The 14,982-nt window shown below is 39.6% G+C and overlaps 1 protein-coding gene across 3 annotated transcripts in view; it reads left to right on the top strand.

Annotated features, from left to right (window-relative positions):
- Positions 1-14,982, top strand: part of Kntc1 (kinetochore associated 1) — a 78,851-nt gene that overhangs the window by 9,341 nt on the left and 54,528 nt on the right. For all 3 annotated transcript variants that reach the window (XM_005403079.1, XM_013503705.1, XM_005403078.2), the window contains exons 6-19: positions 1,232-1,309; positions 2,353-2,387; positions 2,776-2,886; positions 4,476-4,569; positions 6,314-6,366; positions 6,647-6,762; positions 7,371-7,425; positions 7,958-8,056; positions 10,046-10,089; positions 10,213-10,278; positions 10,375-10,450; positions 12,181-12,306; positions 12,405-12,494; positions 14,516-14,569. In XM_005403079.1, coding sequence (XP_005403136.1) covers positions 1,232-1,309; positions 2,353-2,387; positions 2,776-2,886; positions 4,476-4,569; positions 6,314-6,366; positions 6,647-6,762; positions 7,371-7,425; positions 7,958-8,056; positions 10,046-10,089; positions 10,213-10,278; positions 10,375-10,450; positions 12,181-12,306; positions 12,405-12,494; positions 14,516-14,569 — 1,097 coding nt within the window. The remainder of the gene's footprint in view (positions 1-1,231; positions 1,310-2,352; positions 2,388-2,775; positions 2,887-4,475; positions 4,570-6,313; positions 6,367-6,646; positions 6,763-7,370; positions 7,426-7,957; positions 8,057-10,045; positions 10,090-10,212; positions 10,279-10,374; positions 10,451-12,180; positions 12,307-12,404; positions 12,495-14,515; positions 14,570-14,982) is intronic.

The raw sequence follows: 14,982 nt of genomic DNA, 5'->3' as shown, positions 1-14,982 counted from the left end.
GGTTTTTCTCCGGTACCGGGAACCGAACTCACGACCTTGCGCTTGCCAGGCAGGTGCTTTTGCTATTGAGCTAAATCCCCAGCCCCAAGAGTAGAAATTTCATGGCTGGGGATTTAGCTCAGTGGCACAGCGCCTGCCTGGCAAACGCAAGGTCGTGAGTTCAATTCCCGGTACCAGAAAAAAAAAAAAAAAAAAAAGTAGAAATTTCTTGTTAAATGTACAGTGTTAAATTTTCTGTTGATACAAATATTATTATGGTAACAATTTTTAGAATTTTAGATCTTTTCAGAGGATGAATTATGTTCTATTTCCTTTTTGGGGGGGATGGGGGAGGCAATCACTATATATTTTAGGCTGGCTTTGAAGTACTCACAGTGCAGCCTAGGTTGGCCTTGAACTCACAGCAATCTTCCTGCCTCAGCCTCCATGTTGGGATTACTGGCATGCCCTACCATGCTGAACAGGAAACATTAATTTCTTTTAATATGTTTTTCTACCTGGGGATGTGGCTCAATCGTAGTTTGCCTAGTATGTGTAAGGACCAGGATTCAATCCTCAGTACTTTGAAAATTAATTAAATAAATAAGTTAATTAAAAAACCCAGAACTTAGAACCAGGCTTAATGCTAAAACTTAGATTTCACCGAAAGTTTATTTTTAAAAAAAGTTTTTGTGGGTTTTAGTATACTTACCATATTTTCATTTCAATAAATGTTAATTGGACAATAATTTATTTTAATATATCTGAATTTTTTTCTGATAATTCAAGTTTGTATATGTGCTGCTGAAGCGAGCACTTGATAATTCAACTTTGGTTTTCAAATAAAAGTTTGAAAGAAGTTACCTTTTTTTTTGTTGTTGTTTTTTTCCAGTACCAGGAATCGAACTCACGACCTTGCACTTGCCAGGCAGGTGTTGTGCCGCTGAGCTAAATCCCCAGCCCCAACCATTGTTTTTATTAAAGTAATGGACAAAATTTTTGTAGATAAGCTTTATCTATATCATTACTATACTATGTGATTAGAATTCAGGGGGCTGGGGATATAGCTCAGTGGCATAAGAGCCTGCCTGGCAAGCACAAGGTTGTCAGTTCGATCCCCAGTACCACGAAAAAAAAAAAAAAAAAGAATTCAGATGAGGAAATGGACATATTTTTAAGCTAGTTGAGGATACTGTTTTAAGTTTCACGTCCATGTGCCTTTTAGAGACTAATTTTGATATTATTTTATTAGGTACCTATTATATGTTGCTTCTTACAAATAGTGGATTTTTTTACGTTACAAACCTTCAGCTTATACAAATTCAGCAAGGTAAGTAATATATCATTTTCTTAATGATTTGCAGCAATAGTTGTTAGTTTTTCAGGTAAATTTTCAAATACTCTCCTTAAGAATATTTTAGTTTAATTGTATACTATGATAACTTGGTATATATTCAAGTCTTTGGAGTGTGCTTACTTCCTCTGATAGAGTTTCAGTGCAATTTCAAGAAATGTCATTTGGTTACAGCTTCAAGGAGTTCGGAGCTTAGTTGAGATGAAAAGACATATGCCAGGGCAATAATGAAAGCTTTCTGGTGGAGCGAATGAACCTGGAAATGGAAATGACCATATAGGTGTTGATGGTGCAGAGCCATAGTCCAGAATGTGCTCAGTGAGCGGTGTGGGCCATCTATCGTCTCAGCCAATAAGACTGAAGAATTGAATCAGAACATGTATTTAATAAGTGTTCCATTTTATTTTATTGTTCTGGATTTTTGAGACACTGTCTGCCTGTATGGTTCAGGCTGACCAACTTACTGTGTAGCCTAGGGTGGCCTCAGACTTGCAGTGATCCTTCTGCCTCAGCCTCCCAAGTGCTGTATTATGGGTGTGTTCCACCATGCCTGGCACAGTAAGTGTTTTAAAGCATCTATGCCAAGTCTGTGCTAGGTTCTGGTTATATGAGGAGACTTCAGATCCATAGTTGTCTGGGGTTTTGTCAGAAGCTAGATGAGTAAGTAAAGGAGCTGTTCCAAAACGGTGAGAAGTGATGAAACTTCACAAGACTTGAGGGCTTGAATAAGAGTAGCAGAGGTGGGGTGAGAAGACTCTGGTAGGGGGAAGCATGGCCAGGGGAGGTGCACAGAGGCTTTGTGGTGATGCTGTCAGCTTGGCCGGTGCCCTGGATACAACATGTCCTCAGAGGTCATAGCGTTAGTCAGTGCGGAGTTGAAAAGTCAGCACTGAGTTGTTTCTTCTGTCCTGTGTTTGTTGAGCTAAAATGCATTAATTTCACTTTGAAAGAAAAAGAGTGACTTGAATTGTTTCTTAGATTGATACCATAAATTTAACCTGCTTTCTTTTTTAATGCAGCAATTGAGAATGTAGATTTGGATACAGCCAAAAAAGTAAGAAAACAAAACTATATTATTGTCTTTCAACTTAATTTTTTTTTTTTTTTTTTTTGTCTTTTGAGATAAGGTCTCACTATGTGGTTCAGGCTGGCCTTGAGCTCACTTTGTAGCCCAGGCTGGTCTCGAACTTGATCCTCCTGCCTCAGCCTCCTGAGTGTTGGTATTACAGTCATGTACTGCCATGCCCAGCTCAGTTTAAATTTAGTATAAATGTAGAATGTTTCTATATATAATTGACCTAATAGTTGATATTTTAAGAATTACTGTGACAGAACACTTTAATAACTTATTTAACAGCATGTTTATGGCTGATTGATATAAGCTGATTCTTTATGCTTTTTTGTGAGTATATAAATATATTCTAATTTTTTTAATTTTGCAGTTACAGCGACAGATCAGTTCCAGTTTTATTTCTACTGAAAATTATCATACTCTTGGTTGTCTCAGTCTTGTGGCTGGAGATTTAGCAAGTGAAACTCCTGTGATAATTGGGGTAATTCTTTCTGTAAAGGTTTTTTTTTTTTAACCCAAAGTGTTTCTTTGATAGATGTTATCTTTTTTTAGTTAAATTTCAAATTAGTTTGTAACACGTAACAAAAAAGAAATTATAAAATTAGGTTAATAAAATTAATTATTAAAATACGAAAGTTTCTATCTTAGAAAAATACTGCATCTTTATTTTCATTAGCTTCTCCCTGAAATTTTAGCATTTCTTTCAGTTCTGATTATAGATAAAAACAATAAAAACAAAACTAAAAAATTCCAGTTACAGTAGCGCCTGGGAGTTTGTCACTGAATAGAAGACAGAGATTTATTTATTTGTTTTTTCACAATGCTGGGAATTGAACCCAGGGCCTAGGCGAGTGTTCTTCCATTAAGCTAAACTCCCAGCCTGAAGTCGCAGATTTTTTTTAAAAATCACATTATTTTTTAAAAAATCACATTACTGCAGCTGTCTTGATTACACATCAGTACTTTAAAGTCATAGTGGCTGTAGAATGTCTATCTGAAGGTACATTTACTTTTTTTTTTTTTTTTTTTTTGGGGGGGGGCCGGGTCTTGCTCCGTAGTTCAGGCTGGCCTTGAGCTCACTTTGTAACCCAGGCTCGTCTCAAACTTGCAACAGTCCTCCTGCCTCAGCCTCCCTAGTGCTAGGATTACAGGTGTGCACCACTGTAATGTAAAAGTACATTTACTTTTGGTGACAAACTCAAAAATTTCTGTAGCCTACTGTTTTATTTTGGTTTTTGCTTATGTTTGAAAATAAAAGAGTGAGCAACTTTGTTGAAGATAATAATATAACAACCACTGTTAATTTCTATCATTTTGTTTTAAAGCCCTCAATCATTTTCATCGTTTTTGTGTTTTGTTTTTTTTTCTGTTATTTTGTTATTTTTTTTATTCTCTTTAAAAGAAAAAAAGAAAAAAAAAGAAAGTAAAAGAAATGCTAAACTTCAGGTGATTACTGAAAATGAATATGTAAATTTTTTTCCTCTCCCTGAATTACAAATCCCTGCAATCTTGCAATTGCAATAAGCCAAGTTGAAAACCTCTGTTTTAGAAAATGGTCCTGGACAATAAAAAGTCTTTTAATACTTACCTTGTAAGCGATCCTACTTTGTTCTCAGACTTGCCTGGCCAACCGACTTACAAAAACTTGTGACTAGTAAAATGAGAAAGTGGGCAAACTGCTGGGAGAGGTCTTAAAGTTCATCCTGTGCCTTTTTAAGGCAAGATCCCTGAATGTGCCTACTCCTTATTAAACGTTATTCATGTAATAACAATGAGTGTCAGCGTTCAGTTCTTCCTATTCTCCTGAAACTAAGAGGAACTGGGAGATAAAAGCTAGTTGGGCTTGACTATGTAAATACATTTAATTTTATTGATTTATTTATTGGGGGGAATTATCGGAAATCAAACTCAGGACCTCTCGCTTCTCAGACAGGTGCTGCATTGCTATATCCCTGACTCCTTTAAATACATTTTAAAATGAGTAATATACAGAATTTCCATATTTTTACTTTGAGAACTGTCCAGATCTTAGAACCAAATTTACAACTCTTGTACTGTTTTTGCTTTTAGGGAACTGGTAATTGTGTCTTCTCAAAATGGGAACCAGACTCTTCCAAAAAAGAAATGACAGTTAAGAACCTTATTGATGCAGAAATTATTAAAGGTAAAATAAGTTAATGAAACCATTTTCTGTAATTTCTTTTGTTGTTGTTCTGGGAATTGAACTCAGGACCTTGCGCTTGCCAGTCATGCGCTTATGCTGCTGAGCTATCTCACCAGCCCTCTGTAATTATTATTATTATTATTATTGTTTGTTTGTTTTTTGGTCTTTTTGAGACAGAGTCTCGCTATGCAGTCCAGGCTGGCCTTGAGCTCACTTTATAGCCCAGGCTGGCCTCAAACTTGCAAAGATCCTCCTGCCTCACCCTCCTGAGTGCTGGGATTACAGGCGTGAGCCGCCACTCCCAGCCCCTCTGTAATTATTAACAAGTTGTAATTTTCATGTTAATATACTTGAGCTAGAGTATGGGTTTTTTACCAAATTATCTTTGATTAGCCAGATTGGTTTGATTATTGTCCATAACATGACTGTTCTTGACATGTTGCAGTTCCTACTTTGTTTTGGGAGAGTTTATATTTTATTATTTTTTTTTTTTTTTTTTTTTTTTTTTGTCATGTTGAGACAGGGTCTTACTATGTAGCTCAGGTTGGCCTTGAGCTCACTTTGTAGGCCAAGCTGGCCTGGAACTCGCCACAATCCTCCTGCCTCAGCCTCCCGAGTGCTGGGATTACAGGCCCCTATGCTCAGCGAAAGTTTTTATTTTAGTGGTCATGTAAAAATGTTAGAAGCAAGTACAAGGTCGTGAGTTCGGTTCCCGGTACCGGAGAAAAACCAAAAAAAAAAAAAAAAAAAAAAAAAGTTAGAAGCAGGAATAAATGAAAATGGGAACATTTAATTTAGATGTTCTGGGAGTCCCATAATGCAGAGTGACAGCTGCAGGCATTTGGTTAGCCAAATGGATGTACAGGTGATGGCCTGAGATAGCACTGCCAAGCTAGGAACCGTGGAGATGGCTGAAGTGACCCCCAAACTATACATGGATTCTCACTTCAGTGGTACAGAGGTTCCTACACCATGTGCAAGATAACTTTCACATCATATCTGACTGGATCACTGGAAGAACTGACACATGCAGAGAGAGTCACACTGATGATCTGGGGAAAAACATCACTCTGTGGGGCAGGCCAGGGTGGAAGGCCTAGAAGGAGAAAACAAGACACTCACCACGCAGAGGAGTTGAGGTTGCTGATAATTTATACTGACATCTGGAAAACCATTTTCTCAAGCCAAGAGACAACTGAATGACTTTTTGCAAAATACTATGTGTAGACAGATTTATATTGTAAAGTGTGTGTTTTGCGGGGGGACTTGTTCAGTTGCTTTCTTAACTTTTTTTGTTTTGTTTTGTATGACAGGGTCTTGCTATTTAGTTCAGGCTCAGCTTGAGCTCATTATGTACCTCACCAGGGTGTCCTGGAATTTAAGGAGATGTATCTGCCTCAGCTTCCTGAGTGCTGGAATTAACAGCATATGCCACCATGCCCAGCTAGTGTTCTTAATTTTTTTTTTTCTTTTAGTGTTCTTAATTATTGAACACTAAAGCTTTTCAGTTTCTGCATATTATTGTCAGATATTTTTGTGAAGTCATTTTTATCTGCTCCTTCTTTTGTACTGTTTGCGCTTTGATAAAAGTTAGTATATAATTTTGTTAGATAAATGGTAAATTCTTCAGTTATTGTTTAAAAAGTAAATGTAGTTCTGCCTTTCCATAAATGTCTTTAATTTTAATATGGCTGTCTGTAACATGGAAATAAAAGGCTTAGACATCTTGCTTTCTGTTTTGTAGGTGCAGTGAAGTTCCAGCTGATAGACAATCTGCTTTTTGTTCTTGATACTGACGTATGTTTCTGATATTTCTCTGTCAGTGTTTTTACTTAATATTACGTTGTTTGTTTGTTTGTGATGCTGGGAATGGAACCCAGGTGCTCTATCCCTGATTTATATCTCTAGCTCGGATATTATGTTGTTAAGTTGTTAAACTTTCAAGGACAAGGACTTTAGCTGGAATAGATTACTGTCTTTTGTACTGGGCTTTTTTTCAGTATATATATCAAAAAATATACTCTGAAATGTAAATTCATAACCATTAGGATGTGTAAATGAAATCTGTCTTTTGCAGAATGTGCTGAGTTTGTGGGATATTCACACTCTCACTCCCATATGGAACTGGCCCTATCTTCACATAGAGGAATTCCTTCTTACCACGGAAGCAGATTCTCCTTCATCAGTTACCTGGTGGGTTATAACGCTAGCTAAGACAGTTTCCCCTCTCTTAACAACAGGTTTTGTCCAGATCATTTATTATGTTTTGTGTTCTAAACCACACTGAAATAGTCTGACGGAGTAGGACTGATTGGCTGTTTACTTTTTTTGATGGGGAAAAAAAAAGGCAATATGAACCTTCAAGAGTTGTATGAGATGAGAGTATCAACCTGGGGGGCTGGGGAGTTAGCTCAGTGGTACAGCGCCTGCCTAGTAAGCACGAGGTCGTGAGTTCAATTCCTGGTACTGGAAAAAAACCAAAAAAAAAAAAGAGTATCAACCTGGGCCATAAACCTGAGAGATAAACTCCAGTGTCCTCTTTTTTTTTTTTTTTTTTTTTTTGAGACAGGGTCTCACTGTGCAGTTCAGGCTCTCTTTGAACTCACTGTGTAGCCCATGCGCTGAGATCCTCCTGCCTCAGCCTCCCAAGTGCTGGTATTACAGGCTTGGGCCAACACGCCCAGCACCAGTGTCCTCTCAAGTCCATTTTAACTTTTGTGCAGGAAATCACATTAACACGGCTTACGTCTAGGGGGCAGGAAAGCTTGTTTGGTTTACTTGCAGCTTCTTTTCTCTTTTAGGCAAGGGATTACGAATCTCAAGTTAGTAGCTCTGACAACTACAGCTAATAAGAAGGTACTGTAAAATTTGACTTCCTGTCCGTATTATGTACTGAGAATAGCATTTAGGAACACAAAAGTAGATATTAAGTAGTGCTCACAGTATATTAGTTCTTAGCGTTCACACACAGTTGACATACTAAAAATGATCTTGCAGAATTCTTTTGCTGTTTCAAAGAAAGGATATAAATCTTGGCTGCAAATTTTTAAACAGCATTTTAGGAACAAAAACAGTTCCTAAGAAAGTGTTGATTAGGGTGGTTCTTGTAAATTTCTGGGAGTGGGGAATTACTTTCACCTTAAATACAAACTGTGGAGTAGACCTGTATATGTAAATTTTCATGCAATAGATGTAGAAGGTACAATAAAACACAAATTTATCTATATTTAAGTAATACAGTAAAAAGCATGCCTGTAAAAGATTTTTTTGCATTTAGCTTTGGATAGGAATGTTTTGAATATGTACGTAGTTGTGATTGTAAAGTGCTGTCTTACGAGTATAGGTTTATATTAACCTACTAAGTGAATGGCTTTTCTATTTCTTTTAGATGAAAAACCTTGTGGTTTATGTATTACCTACAATGGAAATACTATATTCTTTGGAAGTATCTAGAGTTTCATCTTTGGTTCAAACGGGAGTTAGCACGGTAAGTTTATGCATATTTTAAACTACTTTAATACTTAAGCTATGTATGAATGGAACCTTGTGGGACACCTGGGTAGCTCTCAGGTGTGTCCCTGCATTCATTTTGTTTTCTGTCTTTTTGAGGCAGGGTCTTGCTATGCAGTTCAGGCTGGCCTTGAGCTCACTTTGTAGCCTAGGCTGGCCTCAAACTCACAACAGTCCTTCTGCCTCAGTCTCCAGAGTGCTGGGATTACAGGCGTGCGCCACCACGCCCAGCCCCTGCATTCATTATTGACAGAATTCCTCAAATACACCAACGCCAATCTTAATACAAAAAAAAAGAAAAAAAACTAGGCGTGGTGGTACAGGCCTATACCCTCAGCACTTGGGAGGCTGAGTCAGAGAGATTACTGTGGGTTTGATGCCAGTCTGGGTTATGTAGTGAATTCAAGACTAGCCTCCTGAGTTACATAGTGAGACCTTGTCTCAAAGAAAAGAAAAAAAAAAGAGCAATAAAGAAAGAAAAGAGCCAGGCATGGTGGCATTCCTGTAATCCCAGCACTCGGGAGGCTGAGGCAGGAGGATCCTTGTGAGTTCGAGACCAGCCTGGGCTACAAGGTGAGCTCAAGGCCAGCCTGAACTGCATAGTGAGACCCTGTCTTAAAAAGGCCAAAAAAAAAAAAAGAAAGAAAATTAATTAAATAAAACATTAGTCATCTGCTCAACTTTCTTAAATATCTTCAGGAAGTATAATAATTAACTTTTAAGGATTGTACATTTGTTTTTAAGTGTTATTTTAGTTGTTTAAATTCACGGGGTACACTGATAATTCAGTACATGAGTTTGTTTGTTTTTTTTTTTTTTTTTTTTTGGTTTTTTCTCCGGTACCGGGAACCGAACTCACGGCCTTGCACTTGCCAGGCAGGTGCTTTTGCCGCTGAGCTAAGTCCCCAGCCCCTCAGTACATGAGTAAAGTGTGTAATGATTAAGTGAAAGCAGTTAACATTTCCATCTCCTTAAATGGTTAAAAGTTTTTGGACTAACATGTAATAATTGTGTATAATATCTTGGCATGATGTTTTTATTTCTTTTATATTGGTATCTTTTTAAAAGACATTTTACTGTATTTTTTTAAATATATGTACACACACACCTACCTGTATACACATGCTCTATTATTCCACACCATTTAGAAATTATTTGTAGATTTCCTGATTTCCTGATCTGACACCTCTAAATGTTTAAGCAAATGTGTGGTTTTTTTGGTCTTTTTTTTTTTTTTAAATTCCAGTGGCACAGAGCCTAGATCCAGCCACCTCCAAAAAACCCCACCTGTGGTCACATGAGGCTTTGGGGGGTCATCCATACACAAGCCATAATAGTGTATCACATTAAGGGTCTCACTGTATCCATTTGTCCTATTATTGATGATGTTAATTTGATTGAGCCCACCCCAGTGGCATGTGCCTGTGATCCCAACCTCTTGGAGGCTGAAGCAAGTTCCAGGCCAGTTTGGGCAACTTAAAATCTTGTCTCAGGGCTGGGGATTTAGCTCAGCAGTAAAGCGCCTGCCTGGCAAGCACAAGGTCGTGAGTTCAGTTCCTGGTACTGGAGAAAAAATTAAAAAAACCCAAAAAACCAAAAAAACCTTGTCTCAGAATAAAGGAAAAAAGACTAGGGATATAGCTTACTACTTTGTGGGTTCAGTCCCAGTACTAGGAAAGAAAAAAAAAGGAAAAATTTGACCATTTGGATTGGTTTTAAAATCCATTGATGAATACTTCTTTTTGTCCTTTTTTGAGACAGAGTCTCGCTGTGCAGTTCAGGCTGGCCTTGAGCTCACTTTGTAGCCCAGGCTGGCCTCAAACTTGCAACGATCCTCCTGCCTCAGCCTCCTGAGTGCTGATGAATAATTCTTGATTGAATTGATTGAACCATTTGTTACTCTAGTGATTATAAAATAAATTGCTTTTATATCTGAGCTTAAATGATATTTTTGTTACATTTACAGGATACCATTTACCTTCTGGAAGGAATTTACAAAAGTGATCCAGAGTAGGTCATGTTTTGTTTTATCCGATAAATACCAGATAAGTTGCTAAATAACAGCTTATCTCACTTAAAATTGACTCATTAATGTGAAACGACAAGTACACTTACAACGCAGTCTTCTTTCAGATTCTCTGAGGACTCCGTCTCAGTGTTAGTGCTCAGGTATCTTACGGAAGCTTTACCAGAAAACAGGTAATTTTCTCGCATTCTTTACTCTTTACCTCTTAATGAAAAGCTTAAATTCCCTGGTTAATAAGCATTTAATGAAATTTCTTTCCCATTTACCAGACTGAGTCGGTTACTTCACAAACACAGATTTGCAGAAGCCGAGACCTTTGCCATTCAGTTTGGGCTCGATGTTGAGGTAAGCGTGCGTGTGTCTGCTTGTCCCCGACACAGGCGTTTCTTGGTGTACTTGAGGCTGAGGAGACGTGGCAGAGTAGGAAGGCCTTGGATTCTTCCTGGAACTCCTAGTCGTTCGGGCCAGACTGGGGTTCTTTCTACGTGCAAGGGAATGAAAGGAGGTGAACAGGGCCAGAGCCTAGAGGGCCTCACATACCACCTATGAGGTTTCATCTCATAGGTGATGGGGAAGGAATTTTAAGCCTCAAAATATCCTGGGCGGGCAGTTTGGAAAGACGGAGAGTTGTCTGGGAAAAGCTCAACCAGAAAGTTCAACTGTGAGTTCGGAGCTGAAGCAGTTTTCCCTGGGAGAGCGGAATCAAGTGCTGTGCAGTGGAGAGGAACGAGAGAGGGAGAGCGAGAGGGGCTGATGGAGGTACAGCACAGTAGAATCGGCAGGCGCAGCGGTCAAGTACAGGAAGGACAGAAGGGGGAAGTGGGCTGGCAGGACTCCGGCTCTGTCTACACGTTGGGTGGTGGCAGCATTGCCTGAAGTGAGGAATGTTGGGCCGGGATGTAGCTCAGCAGCACAAGCGCCTGCCTGGCAAGGGTCCTTAGTGTGATTACCAGTACCCCCCCAAAAAAACCCTAAGTAATAAAATGAAGAATGCGCGTGCAAGCGCAGATTCAGATAATGAGATCTAGAGTTCTGCTTTAAAAACGCTGGCTGTGAGGAGCCCGGTGAACCAGCAGGGTCTGCTAGGAAACCAGGGGTGACCGGAGCTGACTGGGTGTGGGGAAGCCCAGAGGAGAGCTCAGTGCCTGGGAGAACGCAGAGCAGAACATGTGGAGAGGAGCGGGATCTGGGCAGGCGACCCTGGGCACTGGCAGGTGAGGGACAGAGAGCAAAGGATCCACGTATGTGGGGAGAAAGAAAGGAAGGAAACCGCAGGCATGCACCATTTCAGAACCACAGAGAGACATTTTAAGCTTGGTGGGGAGTGATCATCAGTTGCAGATGCTACAGAGAAGGTCAGATACCAGAGCTGAAGGTCGACTGATTAGGAGGTCACTGAACCCCTCGAAAAGCGTGTTTCCTGAGGAGGAATGGAACCAGCTTGATTGTAGTTCATTAAAGAATTAATTTGTACCAGATGGGTAGTTGGTGCCCATGTGGTGGTTGTTTTAAAAATGTAGCATTTTACAATCTGGAATAATTCTGTGTATGAGTAAAAGAGTCAATAAATTAAAGAAGTAGTAAGTATTAAGCAGGGCTGGGCATGGGCACATCTGTAATCCCAGCACTCAGGAGGATGAGGCAGGAGATTGCTGCAAATTTGAGGTCAGCCTGAACTGCATAGTGAAACCTTGTCTCAGACAAAGAAAAAAAAGTACTAAGAGCAGAATAATAGACACTTCCGGTTAGGATAAGGAGGATGGTATATTCGTGAAGAAGAGAGTGGGTTTTAGCTGCTGTATTGGGATGACACCCTATTTCTTTTTTTTTTTTTTTTTTGGAGACAAGGTCTCGCTTTGTAGCACATGCTGCCCTTGAATTCCCTTTGCAGCAATCCTTCTGCCTCAGCCTCCTGCCTGAGTGCTGGGATTGGGGACATGCGCTACTATACATCCTGAATCACATGAGAAATCTTTTTTCATAATAGTGTGTGTGACACAACTTGCTGTGTAAGTAGGTCATCCTGAGTTATTCACATACTTCAAATCAATTGATGTGGCATGTTTATATTACAGCTTGTGTACAAGGTAAAAGCAAATGACATATTGGAAAAACTAGCTTTGAGTTCTGTGGACACCAGCGAGCAGACCAAATGGCAGCACCTTGTAGATGAAGCAAAGGAAACTCTGCATAAAATCCAGGTATGTGTTCCCAGCCACTTAGGAGAGTATTACCAGCACTGCAGTGTTACGTTGCTCAGTGTTGGGTTGCCTTACTGTGTCTGGCATTTGTGAAACAGGATGATGAGTTTGTGGTGAAGTACTGCCTAGAGGCCCAGTGGATAACCTATGAAACTACCCAGGAGATGCTCAGCTATGCTAGAACCAGGGTAAGTTGATCAGTTTTTTTTCTTTCTTGCTTTCTTAAGAGAGTTTGTTTTAATCATTCATCATTCTGCCACCTCAAATACTTTTTTTTGGTCCTTCCATTTTCCCATATCTGTGTACCAATTTCTTAAAAATAGAACTTTTTTATTTGGTATTTTGAGACAAGGTCTTGCTATATAGTTCAGGGTGGCCTTGAACTCACAGTGTAGCCCAAGCTGGCCTCAAACTCACAGTGACCCTCCTGCCTCAGCCTCTCAAGTGCTGGGATTACAGGCGTGCACCACCACACTCAGCCTTTTTTTTTTTCCTGCGGCACAGGGAACTGATCTTAGGGCTTTTCCCTAGCCCATTTTTATTTTGAAACAAAGTCTTGCTAAGTTGCCCGGGCTGGGCTTGAACTTGTGATCTTCTGCCTCACTTTCCCAGAGTGCTGGGATTACATGTATATGGTGCCATGCCTGGCCTAAAGGAAAAAAAGAGCTTTTTAAAATTATAGCTTTATCGAGATAACTAACATCATGCAATTCACCAATTTAATGTTTAATGTTTGTTAGTATATTTACTGAATTTTTTTGTTGTTGTTGTTTGTTTGTTTTGAGACAGGGTCTTGCTGTGTAGTTCAGGCTGGCCTCAGACTCATGATGTAGCCCAAGCTGGCCTCAAACTCAGTGAGCCTCCTGCCTCAGCCTCCCAAGTACTGGGATTACAGGTGTGCTCCATCACACCCTGGCATTTACTGAATTTGCGTAGCCATTACCTCCATCAATTTTAGGTCATTTTCGTTGGCCCCGAAGCAAACCCTAAAGTGTTAACAGTGGTTCTTAGTTTCCCCCATTCCAGCTGCAGCAGCCACTAAGCTATTTCATGTCTCTTTTCGGTGTGCCTCCGGACATTACAGATCTGTAAATGGAATCATATGCCATGTGCGTTTATGTCTGACTTCTTTCACCTAGCATGTCGTCAGGGTCTGTCTGGCTGAAGCATGTGTCAGTGCTGTATTTCTTTGCCTTGCTGAATAATATTCACTGCATATGGGCCGACCCTGTTTTGCTTATTCATTCACCCTCTGATGGGCACTTGAGTTCCGTCTTTTTGCTATTGTGAGAATAAAGTTGCCATAAATGTGGTTGTACGAATGTCTGTTCAGGTCCCTGCTTTCAGTCCCTTTGAGCACCTGCCCAGGAGCCGGATTGCTGGCTTGTGTGCTGACTCCACGCTTGAGTTTTGTGGAGCTGCTGAGCTGTCTGAGCTGCGTCATCTCACATTCCCACAGCAGTGCGCAGGCCTCCACTTTCCCAAACCCTTTCCAACTCTTTCTGTTCTCTGTTCTGTGACATTAGCCATCCTAACGGGTATGACATGGAAGGTACGTTTTCATAGTGTTTGTGCATGTGTGTATTATGCAAAAAGAATATTTAAAAACGGAATCTTTTTCTCTTGTAGATTTTTTTTTTTGTTTTTTTTTTCCGGTACCAGGAACCGAACTCACGACCTTGTGCTTGCCAGGCAGGCGCTTTGCCGCTGAGCTAAATCCCCAGCCCCTCTCTTGTAGATTTTTTTTAAGGCGGGGATTTCACTGTGCAGTTCAGGCTGGCCTTGAACTTACCGTGGAGCCCAGGCTGGCCTTGAACTCATGGTCATGGCTATCCTCCTGTCTTAACCTCCTGAGTACTGGGATTACAGGTGTTCACTACCATGCCCGACTTCTTGTAGATCTTATTTAATATGTACTTTCTGCTGTTGCTAATAATGGCACTTTTGTAGTAAAGTGTTCCCCTCAAGTGTCCTGACTACAACTGCTGGTTATAGTCCATAAAGTCAAGGTATCACATGGGCAAAAAATTATGAGCTGTTTTGATATAATGCATTTTTTTAAAAAAAATGTAATTTCTTTATTATTTACTCTTCATTTCGGAATTAGGGGCAATTTATTTTCAAAGGTAATGTTTTCTATGAATTCACAGAAAGTCCGTCCTTTTTTATGAAAAACCTAACATAGCAGATGTTTTATTTTCATCCTTAGCTTTTGAAGAAAGAAGACAAAACTGTTCCTCTCTATTCTGATGGCTTGATAGAGGTAATTACATTAAGTGATAGATTAATATGGGGGTGGATGAGCCTTCACAGTTGTTTTCCTTTCAATATAGGCTTGCCTTTCTTCAAGAGCAAGTTGCCATTTTAGTATCTCAGCTTACTTATTTCCAAAATGGGACTGTTAAAAAAACAAACAAACCAAAAAAACCCAAAATGGAACTATTAATAGTATCTTACTGGTAGGGTCACTCTGAGGTCGTAGGAAATAACTCCTAAGAACCGTTTTGCATAGATCCTGATACCTGCTGAATACTGAAATGAACATAAACTGTAATGGTAATCATGGTAGTGCCCAAATACACGGGCGCATGTGTAAGAGCATTATATATGTAAATTCTCAAAGTTAATTTTGGTATAATTCAGCTGTTTTTCATGGCTTTTTTTTTTTTTTTTTTT

This window comes from Chinchilla lanigera, unplaced genomic scaffold (genome assembly GCF_000276665.1).
Source record: "Chinchilla lanigera isolate Chin_1 unplaced genomic scaffold, ChiLan1.0 scaffold00081, whole genome shotgun sequence".
In the NCBI taxonomy this organism is placed as follows: domain Eukaryota; kingdom Metazoa; phylum Chordata; class Mammalia; order Rodentia; family Chinchillidae; genus Chinchilla; species Chinchilla lanigera.
The sequence above is the reverse complement of the archived record's forward strand: the minus strand, read 5'-3'. Positions and strand labels throughout refer to the sequence as shown.